Source organism: Giraffa tippelskirchi, chromosome 7 (genome assembly GCF_054371585.1).
Source record: "Giraffa tippelskirchi isolate mGirTip1 chromosome 7, T2T-mGirTip1v1.2.pri, whole genome shotgun sequence".
In the NCBI taxonomy this organism is placed as follows: domain Eukaryota; kingdom Metazoa; phylum Chordata; class Mammalia; order Artiodactyla; family Giraffidae; genus Giraffa; species Giraffa tippelskirchi.
In genome coordinates this window covers 18,908,979-18,922,178 of record NC_137281.1, presented here as the reverse complement: position 1 = coordinate 18,922,178, position 13,200 = coordinate 18,908,979, and the positions used below count along the sequence as shown (strand labels likewise).

The following is a 13,200-nucleotide window of genomic DNA, read 5'->3' as shown; positions in this document are numbered from 1 at the left end:
TGAGGAAGAAGAGCCCCTCCTAGCACGTGGCTGTGACAGCCTTTGCCCCGCGAGAGTGACCTGGCTGGGAACACGGGCATTTGAGGCGGAGCTTCTCTGCGTCGGCACCACACCCTCCTTACAGGCAGTCACCAGCGAGGCCAAACAGCCCGGGTTCCCAGATTGCCCTGGGCGCGCCGAGAGTTCACTTAGCAAGACGCCAGCTTCCATGCTCACGTCCCGGGAGAGCTCCAGTCGCACCAGAACCCCGAGCCCGGAAAGCGCGCGCCGCCGCCGCCCGCCATGAGTTCCCTGGTGCGACCGGGCCCAAGCCGCTGGAGGCGGGCAGCCACCTTAGTGCTGGCGGCAGGCTGGACGCGCCCGGTCCCCGCCGCCCCATCGAGGCCCCAGCCACCCGCCGAGGGATTCCGGCTGCTGCTGATGCAGCGCTCCGCGAGCCAAGGCTTCTTGCCCCTGGCGCATGTCTTCCCGGGTGGGGTGCTGGAGGCGGCAGACCGCTCGACCGACTGGCTGCGCCTCTTCGCGCCGCACCACGGGCCGCCCCGTTTTGGCCTGGGTCCGGAGCCGCCCCAGCGCGCCTCCTTCCCGGTGCTGCCCGTCGTCCGGCCGGGAGCCGTGGACGAGGACGCGGCGGCCCTTCCGGATGACATCGCCTTCCGCATCTGCGCCATCCGCGAGGTATTCGAGGAGGCGGGCGTGCTGCTGCTGCGGCCCCGCGGCCCCGGGCCCCCTGATCAGGCGCCGGGCTGCGCCCTCGCGTCGCCGCCCGCCTTGGCCGACTGGCGCGCCCGCGTCCGCCGGGACCCGCAGCACTTCCTGAGCCTGTGCGCTCACCTCGACTGCACTCCGGACATCTGGGCGCTGCGCGAGTGGAACTGCTGGATCACGCCCTTCGTACGCCCCGGCGGCCGCCGCTTCGAGACCACCTTCTTCCTGTGCTGCCTGAACGAGCCGCCGCCGGTCTTCCCCGACTTAGTGGAGGTGGTGGGCTGCCAGGTAGGGCGTCCTCCCGGCCCAGAGTGGGGACCCACAGGAGCTAGAGAATGACGACCCCGGCAGGCGGCCCAGGCCCCCCGGGACCTTCCAGTAGGCCGCCTCAGGGCCGTAATAGCCACTTAGCTACTGAGCGGGCCTGGGACCCACGCGGTCCTGACCCCGGCCCAGCCGGCCAAAGCTGTGACACTGGTGAACTGTTTTCTGCTTTTCTCGCTTCACAGTTCCAGGGGTTCGACGATGTCTCCCCACGCGGTTTCTCCAGCTGGCGGCCGGCGGAGATCCCAGGAGTTCTGCTAGTGCTCCTTCCTGAGCAGTTGCCGCGCTTTCACTCATTTCGACCCCGCAGCCGTTTGTGTCTTCGTAGTTCAGTCTTTTAAACTTTATTGGAAACGTTTTCATTTGAGACTTGTTGGGGAAAGGCTACCCACTCCAGTATTCTGGCCTGGAGCATTCCATGGACTGTATAGTCCGTGGGGTCGCAAAGAGTCGGACACGACTGAGCGACTTTCACTTTTGGCTACAAATATGGCCTGCCTTGGTGAGTGATTACTCTGCACCTGAAAAAGAATGTGTTTTCTGCTGTATTTGATGGAGTGTATTTTAAAATGTCAATTAGGTTAAGTTAGTTCTTAGTGTCTTTGAAGTGAAGTGAAGTCGCTCAGTCGTGTCCGACTCTTTGCGACCCCCTGGACTGTAGCCTACAAGGCTCCTCTGTACATGGAATTTTCCAGGCAAGAGTACTGGAGTGGGTTGCCATTTCCGTCTTTTTAGGTCTTCCAGATGACTTCCCTGGTAGCTCAGACAGTAAAGCGTCTGCCTACAATGCGGGAGACCCCGGTTCGATCCCTGGGTTGGGAAGATCCCCTGGAGAAGAAAATGGCAACCCACTCCAGTACTCTTGCCTGGAAAATCCCATGGATGGAGGAGCCTGGTAGGCTACAGTCCGTGGGGTGGCAAAGAGTCAGACACGACTGAGCGATGTCACTTTCTGAGAAAAGGTTGTTGACATTGTTAACGAGTGATTGCCGGTTTGTCTTGTTCTCTTCTCAGTTCTGCCAGGTTTTGCTTCGGTTATTTTGAAGCTCCTTTGTAAGGTGTTGCATAAGACTATTCAAGCTTGTTCGATCTAGTCTTTGATTATGATGAACCAGCCTTCTTTATCCCTGACAATGTTCCTTATTCTGAAATCTGAAGTTTATTATCGGATAGTGATGTAGCTGCTCAGTCTTCCATTTAATTAGCAATAGCATAGTATATCATCCTCCATTTTTTACTTTTAACCTGTATCTTTATATTTAAAGTATGTTTATTGTAGGCAGCATATAGTCTTACTTTTTATCCATTATGATAGTTTCTGCCTTTCAATTGAGTGTTTAGATCATTTACATTCAGTGTTATTCTCAAATCTAGTATCTTCCTGTTTTTTTAATCTATCCCTTCTATTCTTTGCACTGTTTTTCTTCTTTTCTTGACTTCTTTTGGATTATTTGAGTATTTTTTGGACTCTTTATCTCCATTATTGCCTAATTAACTGTACTCTTTGTGGTTGCTTTAGGATTTGCAGTACATCTCTCACTTCATGTCTAGTATTAGAACCAAAAAAGAATATATTTCCATTTCTCCCCTCCTGTCGTGTATGCTTTTGTTGTCATATATTTGACTTTTATTTCTACTATAAACTCTGCAATACAGTGATTGCTTTTGCTTTAAGCAGTTAATATGTTGAGACTGTGCAAATGAGGGGGAAATGTCTTTTATGTCTACCTGCATTTGTGTTCTTTGCACTCTTCATTCGTTTGTGTAGATTTAAATCTACATCTGGTATCTTTCTACCTAAAGAACTTCCTCTAAGAGGTCTTGAATTTCAGTTCTTCTGACAGTGAATCTTCTAAATTTTGTTTGTCTGAAAATATTTTGCTTTTATTTTTGAAAGCTATTTCGTGTGGATATAGAATTCTATATAGGTTAACAGTATGAGTTTTTGTTTTGTTTTGCTGCCAGTACTTAAAGATGTTACTTCATTAGTTTCCAGTTTGCATGATCTTCTGGTGAGAAATCTGCTTTTTTTTCCTCCAGTTTTATTGAGATATAACTGACATACAGCTGGTGGCACTAGTGGTAAAGGACCCTCCTGCCAATGTGGGAGACATAAGGGACAAAGATTCGATCCTTGTGTTGGCAAGATCTCCTGGAGAAGAGCATGGCAACCCATTCCAGTATTCTTGCCTGGAGAATCCCCGTGGACAGAGTAGGCTGGCAGGCTATAGTCCATAGGGTTGCAAAGAGTTGGACACAACTGAAGCGACTTAGCACAGCGCATTGTGTAAGTTTAAGGTGACAGCATGATGGTTTGACTTACATATACCGTAACATAATTACCACAATAAATTTAGTGCACGTTCATCATCTTTTAGAAAAGTTTGATATTAACTCTGTTCCTCTGTACATAACGTGTTTGTATTTTTGGTTTTGATATATATGCCTACTTTAAGTATTTTCTGTGTAATTATTTGTATTCAGTAATTTGATTATGATGTGCATAGTTTTCTTTTTGTTTTGTTAATAATTATTTGTTTCTTCAAATATTTTTCACCTCCCCCTATTTTCTGAGACTCCAATTACATGTATGTTAGACTACCTGATAATTTTTTGTGGGTCCCTGATGCCTTGTTCATTTTTTTTAAACTTTTTTCCTCTATGCTTTATTCTGAATAGACTTATGGCTATATTTTCAAATTTTCTCTGTGTATATATAGTACCAAATTTGCTGTAAATATCATCCAGTGTAATTTTCTTCTCTAGAAGTTCCATTTATTTTTTTAAAAAACATTTCCTACTTCTCTCATGTTGATATTTTCCTTTACATCTTTGAGCCAATGGAACATACTTGTAACAGTGATTTTTAATGTCCTTTTCTGCCAATTCCATCATCTCTATAATTTCTGGGTCTGTTTTTATTGCCTGATTTTTATTCTGGTTATGGGTCACATTTTTCTGCTGAGATCTTGTAGTTGTTTATTGTCATTGTTGTTCAGTCACTTAGTTGTGTCCGACTTCCTTGCAACCCCATGGACTGTAGCCCACTAGGCTCCCCTGTTCATGGGATTTCCCAGGCAAGAATACTGAAGTGGGTTGCCATTTCCTTCTCTAGGCAATTTTCCCAGGTCAGGGTTTGAACACAAGTCTCCTGCATTGGTAGGTAGATTCTTCACCACTGAGCCACCATAGGAAGCCCAGTTTTTGATGGAATGTTGAATGTTGTGATTTTCAGTTGAGTACTGGATTTTGTCTTTTTTTTTTTAAAGGTGTAGGACTTTTCCTGTCAGGAAGTTCAGTTCAGTCACTCGCTTGTGTCCAACTCTTTGCGACCCCATGGATTGTAGCATGCCAGGCCTCCCTGTCCATCACCAACTCCTGGAGCTTACTCAAACTCATGTCCATCAAGTCGGTGATGCCATCTAACCATCTCATCCTCTGTCGTCCCCTTCTCCTCCTGCCTTCAATCTTTCCTAGCATCAGGGTCTTTTCAAATGAGTCAGTTCTTCGCATCAGGTGGCCAAAGTATTGGAGTTTCAGCTTCAGCATCACTCCCTCCAATGAATATTGAGGACTGATTTCCTTTAGGATGGACTGGTTGGATCTCCTTGCAGTCCAAGGGATCTCAAGAGTCTTCTCCAACACCATAGTTCAAAAGCATCAATTCTTTGGCTCTCACCTTTCTTTATAGTCCAACTCTCACATCCATACATGACTACTGGAAAAACTATAGCTTTAACTAGATGGACGTTTGTCAAAAAGTAATGCCTCAGCTTTTTAATATGCTCTCTGGGTTGGCCATAGCTTTTCTTCCAAGGAGTAAGCGTCTTTTAATGGCTGCAGTCACCATCTGCAGTAATTAAGGATTGGAAAGTATGTAAAGTATTTTGGGCAGTGTTCTACTAGTAACAAATAACCAATAAACAATAAGTTAATTAAGATTATTTTAGCCTATGGTCTGGACTGACCTGAACAGGTTGAATTGAGTTAATGCCTGTTGTTTAACCCTTTATCGTCATTGTTACCATTGAACTGTCATGGAACTGACAAAGCATACCTTAGAGATTGGGTGGTCCTTTAAGACCAAAGCTTTGTTTTTCAAAACGTAGCCTTGGCCAACTTCAGAAGAATCTAGGATGCTTATTAAACATAGATTGCTGGGCTCCATACAGTGAAGATTTAACAAATTTCTCAGGTTTCTCATATAAGCTTGTAAATTGTTGGCCTATAGTATTCAAGGCAATCAATTTCAACTCCCTGGTTTTGGATGAGAGGGTCAGTTTTCCCAGTGTATGTGGATATTTAGCAGTAAAGCAGTTAAAGAAAGAAAGACCTTTTGGAGTTATTTCATATTAATTGAATCAGCTCTTTTTATCTAAATGTGGAAGGAAGGAAGACTTGGGAAAGAGGGCACAGCAGTGAGGCCACTTATGTTAAGTGCTGTCTGGTTAATATAATGCAGTTATTTCACTCCTGGGACAATAGACTGAGTCATGCCTCTTGACCTTTCTGAAAGCTTCTCTTGCTCCTGACTCTTTACCTTCATGTACCATGCTACATGTACCATGCTACATTTTGTTTGCTGAAGGCCCTACTAGGCCTGAGAGAGCTTTGTCTTGCCCATAAGCATGTCCTTATTGCCTAACCAAGGTACCCTTTTATGGGAGGAATGAATGGGCACTAAGTTCTCAATCTGCTGCCATGAATTTATAATTCATTCTTCCTTTGAAAGTGATCAGAACCTCCTTGCCTTCTTAGCATCTCCTGCCTTTTATGCTGAACAACGCTCCCAGTTCAACCTGTTGTGATCTACCCTGGCTTATTTACTAGTTCTCAGGATCCATGTCCTAATAATTAACCTCTGAAGGGGATCGACCCAGCTTTCTTCACTGAATCTTTCCTTGTTGTCTCAGAGGAATCTAGCAAGATACATTAATGAATTAATTTTACATTTTTTTCAGTTAGATCTTAAGTCCTGATCCAAGGATCTCAAATCTTGCATTGTCTGGAGGTAAACCTTAGGAAACTCTACTTTTGTCTTCCACAGTGGTCGTCTCCATCAGAGGCAATTGAAAGCCTCATATCAAAGGAAATTTTCCTTGCACCCCCACAATTCTACGAAATATGTAGACTAGGAAACTTTGCCTCTCTCTCTGACTTGCACAAATTTTCTCTGGATCGTGAATCAGAAGGGACCGAAAGATGGATGCCGATCATGTTGTTAACTGCTGATGGGAAGATCCTCCTTTTACCAGGTAAATCCGTGTTTACCAATGCTCTTGTTGACATTCCCATTTAATGCTCTGGGCTGTATGGCAAATTCTCCCACACGGACACATGGATTACAATCTATGTTTTATACGCTGCAGTGGAACTAATTAGATAAGGTCAAGTTCTATAAGATATTCATAGTTTTTATTATAACCAGAAATTCTGGATATATTACTTTACACACACTTATGTAAATATATTTCCTAGACATTGGCAAGAGTTCTTTCTTGAATATTATCTCACTTTTTTTACCTTTTAAGTTTGAATTATGAAAACTTGTACATTATACTTATTTGATTGAAAGAGAGTTTTGTTGGTGGTCAGTTATTGCTGGGTTAGTACAGGACAGAAGTTTTGTGGCAGCTTACAGCAGAGGTTTCTGACCTCTCTTACTTATGGCTGCTTGTCTCACTTCTCAAAATTGTGATAATATTCGTTACTCATCCTGCAGTGGGACAGCTTAGCAGTTTTGATGTGTAAATGATAATGTCTCTAATTTAACCTTAAAATGATTGTAGCAGCCCACATTGAAACACCAAAATCATATGGATATCAAGGTGAACGTTATATTGAAAGAAATAAAGAGAGTCTTGAATTAGTATAAAAAGTCATAGTTCAGGATGAAAAAGTACCAGTTATAAATGTTTATGTGCCCAAAGAAAAGTCTTGGCTAGAAAATGGGGAACTGGGGAGGTTAGGTGGGATATTCAAAACACGAGAAATATAGTGAGGAAACTATAAGAAATATAGTGAGGTAAACTCAAAAAGTTCTGATTATTAAACAGCTATATCAGTTCCAAACACATGAAATGAATAAAAATAAATACTAACATATTGGAAGGTTTTATAAAATAATGCTAAAGGTAAACTGTTATTTTTCAGGAGATGAGATGTACTTAGAAGATTCAAACTTTTTAGAAAACTGTATGTCCACTGAAAAAAAGACTGAAGAAATCATGAACGAAGGCAAGAAATTTCACCGAATAGTGTTTCGTAATTCCCACAGTTGTGGAGATTTTACAGGTTATAGCCTCCATGTGACAGTTCTGCCAAAGTATAAACACGTTTATCCTAAGAGCTTTGTAGTGGGTAAGAGCCGTCTGTAGAGAAGAGCTTCTTTATAAGCTGGCCAGCTTGTAGTTCTAGTGAAAACCTGAGGGTTGACTAGATGTGCCTGGACCTTAAGGAGCATTGTTCCTGTAAGTTCTAGGACAGTCTTTCCTATCTCAAGTGTATTGTGTAGCTCTGTTCTTTTATTCTTTAAACCTTATAGTACCACACCAGTACTAGGTATTAATGTTTTGTTACCAAAAAGAGAAAAAAATTTTACAGAGATTTCCACTTCTGTGTTGTCCTGTTATCAAAAGTTTAAATAAGATGTTCTACTGTATTGTCTTTTAACTATATTAGCATACTACTTTATATGCTAGGAGTTTGATCCATTAATTCCTTAGACTTTCTGCTGGAATTAATTTAAGGGTGTCGGATGAGACATATGGTGAACAGAAGACTGAGATAACCTTCCAGTGACGGTGTCATTATTTTCTTATGACTTTAGCTTGATGATTAAGATGTAATTCCATTAAAACTAAATGGCATAAGTTATTAGTTTACCAAATTGGAAATTACTTTAGTGATTGTTGTAAAGAAACATGAAGCCATGACAGAAGCCATAATTTTTACTTTGGAGTTCTACTTGACAGAATACAAAGAGGTTATTAGAGAGATGTAGAACTATTCATCATTTAATTGTGCTTATTAATAGTATGTATTATCAGTGTTTTTAATATGGGTAATTTTTTCACCTCCTCTTAAGAAGAATAATCTTAATTGATTAAAGATGGGAAATGGTTAAGAAACCAGTTCTATTTCAGATCTTTGACTATATTATGCATTGTATAAATACATTGAATTTCACTTTTCATAAAAAGTATTGATAAATGAAGCATTACTACAAACAAAGCTGGAGGTGATGGAATTCCAGCTGAGGTATTTAAAATCCTAAAAGATGATTCTCTTAAAGTGCTGCACTCAGTATGTCAGCAAGTTTGGAAAATTCAGCAGTGGACCCAGGACTGGAAAAAGGTCAGTTTTCATTCCAATCCCAAAGAAGGGCAGTGCCAAAGAATGTAGAAACTACCGTATAATTGCACTTATTTCACATGCTAGTAAGGTTATGCTCAAAATCCTTCAAGCTAGGCTTCAGCAGTGTGAATTGAGAACTTTCAGATGTACAAGCTGGGTTTAGAAAAGGCAGAGGAACAAGAGATCAAATTGCCAACATTCATTGGATCATAGAGAAAGCAAGGGAATTCCAGAAAAACATCTGCATCATCGATTCCACAATAGCCTTTGACTATGTGGATCACAACAAACTGTGGACAATTCTTCAAGAGATGGGAATACCAGACCACCTGACCTGTCTCCTGAGAAACCTGTATGCGGGTCAAGAAGTAGCAGTTAGAACCAGATGTGGAACAACTTACTGGTTCAAAATTGGGAAAGGATTATGTCAAGGCTGTATATAGTCACCCTGCTTATTTAACTTATATGCAGTATACATCAGGTGAAATGCCAGACTGGATGAATCATAAGCTGAAATCAAGATTGTTGGGAGAAATATCACCAACTTCAGTTATGCAGATGATACCACCCTAATGGCAGAAAGTAAAGAGGAACTAAAGAGCCTCTTAATGAAGGTGAAAGAGGAAAGTGAAAAAGCTGGCTTGAAACTGAACATTCAAAAAGCTAAGATCATGGCATCCAGTCCCATCACTTCATTTAAAATAGATACGGAAACAATAGAAACAGTGACCAACTTTATTTTCTTGGGCTCCAAAATCACTGCAGACAATGACTGCAGCCATGCTCATTGGAAGGAAAGCTATGACAAACCTAGATAGCATGTTAAAAAGCAGAGACATCACTTTTCCGACAAAGGTCTGTATAGTCAAAGATATTATTTTTCCAGTAGTCATGTCTGGATGTGAGAGTTGGACCATAAAGAAGGCTGAGCACCAAAGAATGATGCTTTTGAATTGTGGTGCAGGAGAAGACTCGAGAGTCCCTTGGATTGCAAGATCAAACCAATCAATCCTAAAGGAAATCAACCCTGAAAATTTATTGGAAGGACTGAAGCTGAAGCTCCAAAACTTTGGCCACCTGATGTGAAGACCTGACTCATTGGAAAAGACCTTGATGCTCAGGAAAATTAAAGGCAAAAAGAGAAGAGGGCAGCAGAGGATGAGATGGTTAGATAGTATCACTGACTCTGTGGATATGAATTTGAGTAAACTGTGGGAGATGGTGAAGGACAGGGAAGCCTGGCATGCTGCAGTCCGTGGGGTTGCAGAGTAGGACATTACTTAACAACTGAACAACAACAACTGAAAGCCATCTATAGCTTCAGTCAATCCCTATCAAGGTTAGTATGTCCTTTTTTTTTTTAATAGAAATAGAATAAAAAATCCTAAAATTCACATAGAACCACAAAAGACCTTGAATAGCCAAAGCAATTCTAAGAAAGAAGAACAAAGCTGGAAGCATCACACTTTCTGACTTCAAGTGATATTACAAAGCTATCAAAACAGTATATTACTGGCACAAGAACAGACACATAGACCAATGGAATAGAATCAAGAGCCCAAAGAATGAGACTAGACCCCTATCTTATACCACTCACAAAATCAATTCAAAGAGAATTAAAGACTTAAGTGTTAAGACCTGCTGCTGCTGGTGCTAAGTCGCTTCAGTTGTGTCCGACTCTGTGCGACCCCATGGACAGCAGCCCACCAGGCTCCTCTGTCCCTGGGATTCTCCAGGCAAGAATACTGGAGTGGGTTGCCATTTCCTTCTCCAAGAAGGAAACCACAAAAATAGGGAAAAATTTATTGACATGGATCTTTTCAATAATTTTTTTAATATGACAACCTAAAGCACATGCAGCGAAATTAAAAATAAACAAGTGGGATTCCATCAAACTAAAAACCTTCTGCAAAATAAATCATCAGCAGAGTGAAAGGGCAACCAACTGAATGGGAGAAATTATTTGCAAACCACACATCTGATAGAGGGGTTAATATCCATAATATATAAGGAACTTAATAGTAAAAATTCAATCCAGTTTAAAAAATGGGCTTTTCCGGTAAGCAGCCTGAGGTGACCTCTAAAAATGGTGCGCTATTCACTCGACCCAGAAAACTACAAAATCATGCAAATCAAGAGGTTCAAATCTTCGTGTTCACTGTAAGAACATTAATGAAACTGCCCAGGCCATAAAGGGTCTGCATATCCAAAAAGTCACCAAGTATCTGAAGGATGTCACTTTAAAGAAGCAATGTGTGCCATTCCGTCGTTACAACGGTGGAGTTGGTAGGTGTGCACAGGCCAAACAGTGGGGCTGGACGCAGGGTCGGTGGCCCAAAAAGAGTGCTGAATTTTTACTGCACATGCTCAAAAATGCAGAGAGTAATGCTGAACTTAAGGGCTTAGATGTAGATTCTGTGGTCACTGAGCACATCCAGGTGAACAAAGCCCCCACGATGCGGCGTAGGACTTAGCTCACTGTCAGACCAGCCCCTACATGAGCTCTCCCTGCTACATTGAGATGATCCTTACTGAAAAAGAACGGATTGTTCCTAAACCAGAAGAGGAGGTTGCACAGAAGAAAAAGATATCCCAGAAGAAATTGCAGAAACACAAACTAATGGCCCAGGAATAAATGTTGCAAAAAATAAATGCAAATAAAAGTAAAACAAAAAAATGGGCAAAGGGCCTGAATACTTTTCCAAAGAAGGTATTCAGATGGCCAATAAATACATGATAAGGTACTCAACATCACTAATTATTAGAGAAATGCAAATCAAAACCGCAATGAGATACCAGTAGTTCACACCTATTGGGATGGTTGTCATCAAAGAGACAAGAGAAAAGTTTTGGCAAAGTTGTGGAGAAAAAGGGAACCCCTGCGCACTGTTGGTGGGGAATGTAAATTGGTACAGTCACTATGTAAAACAGTATGGAGGTGCCTCAAAAAGTTAAATATAGAACTGTCATAATATATATATACACAACCACACACACATATAACTGAAAGCATTTATATAATTATCCTGAAGAGATATCAGCACCCCAGTGTTCACTGCAGCACTATTTACAATAACCAGGACATGGACAGAACCTGTGTCCATTGACAAGGAATGAATGGATAACAATGGATGAATGGATACATGTTGAATATATGCATATGTGTATATATGTATATATGATGGAATACTATTTAGTCATAGAAAGAAAGAAATCCTGGCACTTGTGACAACATGGATGGACTTTTAGGACATTACGTTGAGTGACGTGTCAGTGAAAGACAAATGCTATACTATCTCACTTACATGTGGAATCTAAAAAAATCTCATAGAAAGTGATCAGATTTGTTGTTACTAGAGGTGGGGAAGTGTGAAAGTGGTCAGAGGAACAATCTTCCAGTTATAAGATAAATAAGTTCTAGGGATATAATATACAACAAGATGAGTACAGTTAATAACACTGTATTATATATTTCAAAGTTTCTCAAAGAGCAGATGGTGGAACTTCCAGGTGGTCCAGTGGCTAAGACTGCGCTCCCAATGCAGGGGGGCCTGGTTCAATCCCTGGTCAGGAAACGAGATCACTCATCCCGCAACTAAGAGTTTGCATGCCACAACTAAAGATCCTGCATGCCACAGTGAGAGTTGAAGATCCTGAGTGCTGCAACTAAGACCTGGCACTGCCAAATAAAATTTTTTTTTTTAAAAAAAGAGTATATGATAACAGATAAAGAGAACAGACTTGTGGTTGCCAAGGGGTGAGGGAGGGAAAGATTGGGAGCTTGGGATTAGCAGATGCAAACTATTATATATAGAATAAACAACAAGGTCCTACTGTATAGCACAGGGAACTATATTCAATATACTGTGATTAAACCATAATGGAAAAGAATATGAAAAAATACATATTTCCAACTGAATCACTTTGCTGTACAGCAGAAATTAACACAACATTATAAATCAGCTCTACTTCAAAAATTTTTTTAAAGTCAGAAAGCTAAAAATGTTTAAAATTCAAAGATTGAAAAACAAAATATTAGTAAAATTAGAATACAAACAATTGAAATAATTTTTTTTTTAACTTACAAAAAAAAAGAGTAGGGATGTCCGTGGTGGTCCACTGTCCATACTTGCAATGCAGGAGGCCTATGTTCAATCCCTGGTTGGGGTACTAGATCCCACATGCTGTAGCTAATGATCCCGCACACTGCAAAGAAGATTGAAGATCTTGAGTGTTGCAACTAAGACCTGGTGCAGCCAAATAAACATCTTTTTTAAAAGAAAAGAGTAGATAGTAAGTTTTTGTCTCTAGGGGAAAAACTTTTTTAACTGTGTTATATAACTGATGGATATTAACTAAACATACATGGTAATCATTTTACAATATATACATATATCAAACCATTATGTTGCACACTTCAAGCTTATATAATGTTATTAGTCAATTACATCTCAATTAAAACTGAAAAAAAATTAAACCTAATTATAAGTTGCTTAAAAACAATCCTGCATGAGGGCTAAAAATAGAGAGAAAGCAAGAGCTCAGAGAGTACTAATCAGATGAAATTCATCATAGGAAGCAATAAAAGTTAATTTTAGCTTGTGTGTACAGTTAGAAATGGAAATATGAGAATCTTTCAGTGAGTAACACAATATTGAGCTATGGAGATATATTAGAAACAAGGGTAATCTGACAGGTGTATAATATTAGTGGGAACCATGAAGAAGACCTTCTCTGATGGACAGAGCAAGTCCATCAAAGATAACTGAGGTGTCTGGGGAAACACCCTGGACAGGCACCAGGCTTCTGCTT

At 41.0% G+C, this 13,200-nt stretch overlaps 2 protein-coding genes across 4 annotated transcripts in view; one reads left to right on the top strand and one right to left on the bottom strand.

Moving 5' to 3' along the window:
* The window catches only part of ANKRD27 (ankyrin repeat domain 27), an 85,524-nt gene that overhangs the window by 69,039 nt on the left and 3,285 nt on the right, over nucleotides 1-13,200 (bottom strand). For all 3 annotated transcript variants that reach the window (XM_081510446.1, XM_081510448.1, XM_081510447.1), the window contains exon 2: nucleotides 12,474-12,594. In XM_081510446.1, the coding sequence (XP_081366572.1) occupies nucleotides 12,474-12,515 (42 nt within the window). In that variant the 5' untranslated portion in view covers nucleotides 12,516-12,594. The remainder of the gene's footprint in view (nucleotides 1-12,473; nucleotides 12,595-13,200) is intronic.
* NUDT19 (nudix hydrolase 19) lies at nucleotides 160-8,162 on the top strand. The gene is made up of 3 exons (XM_081510464.1): nucleotides 160-996; nucleotides 6,080-6,287; nucleotides 7,186-8,162. Exons 1-3 carry the CDS (start codon nucleotides 283-285, stop codon nucleotides 7,407-7,409), a joined length of 1,146 nt encoding a protein of 381 aa, XP_081366590.1. The 5' UTR covers nucleotides 160-282; the 3' UTR covers nucleotides 7,410-8,162.

Bases quoted from the DNA above. Each gene is read 5' to 3' on its own strand.
- NUDT19 (XM_081510464.1), top strand. From the start codon at position 283: ATGAGTTCCCTGGTGCGACCGGGCCCAAGCCGCTGGAGGCGGGCAGCC. The intron at 997-6,079 runs GTAGGGCGTCCT...TGTCTTCCACAG, and splicing joins TGGAGGTGGTGGGCTGCCAG to TGGTCGTCTCCATCAGAGGC. The intron at 6,288-7,185 runs GTAAATCCGTGT...GTTATTTTTCAG, and splicing joins GAAGATCCTCCTTTTACCAG to GAGATGAGATGTACTTAGAA.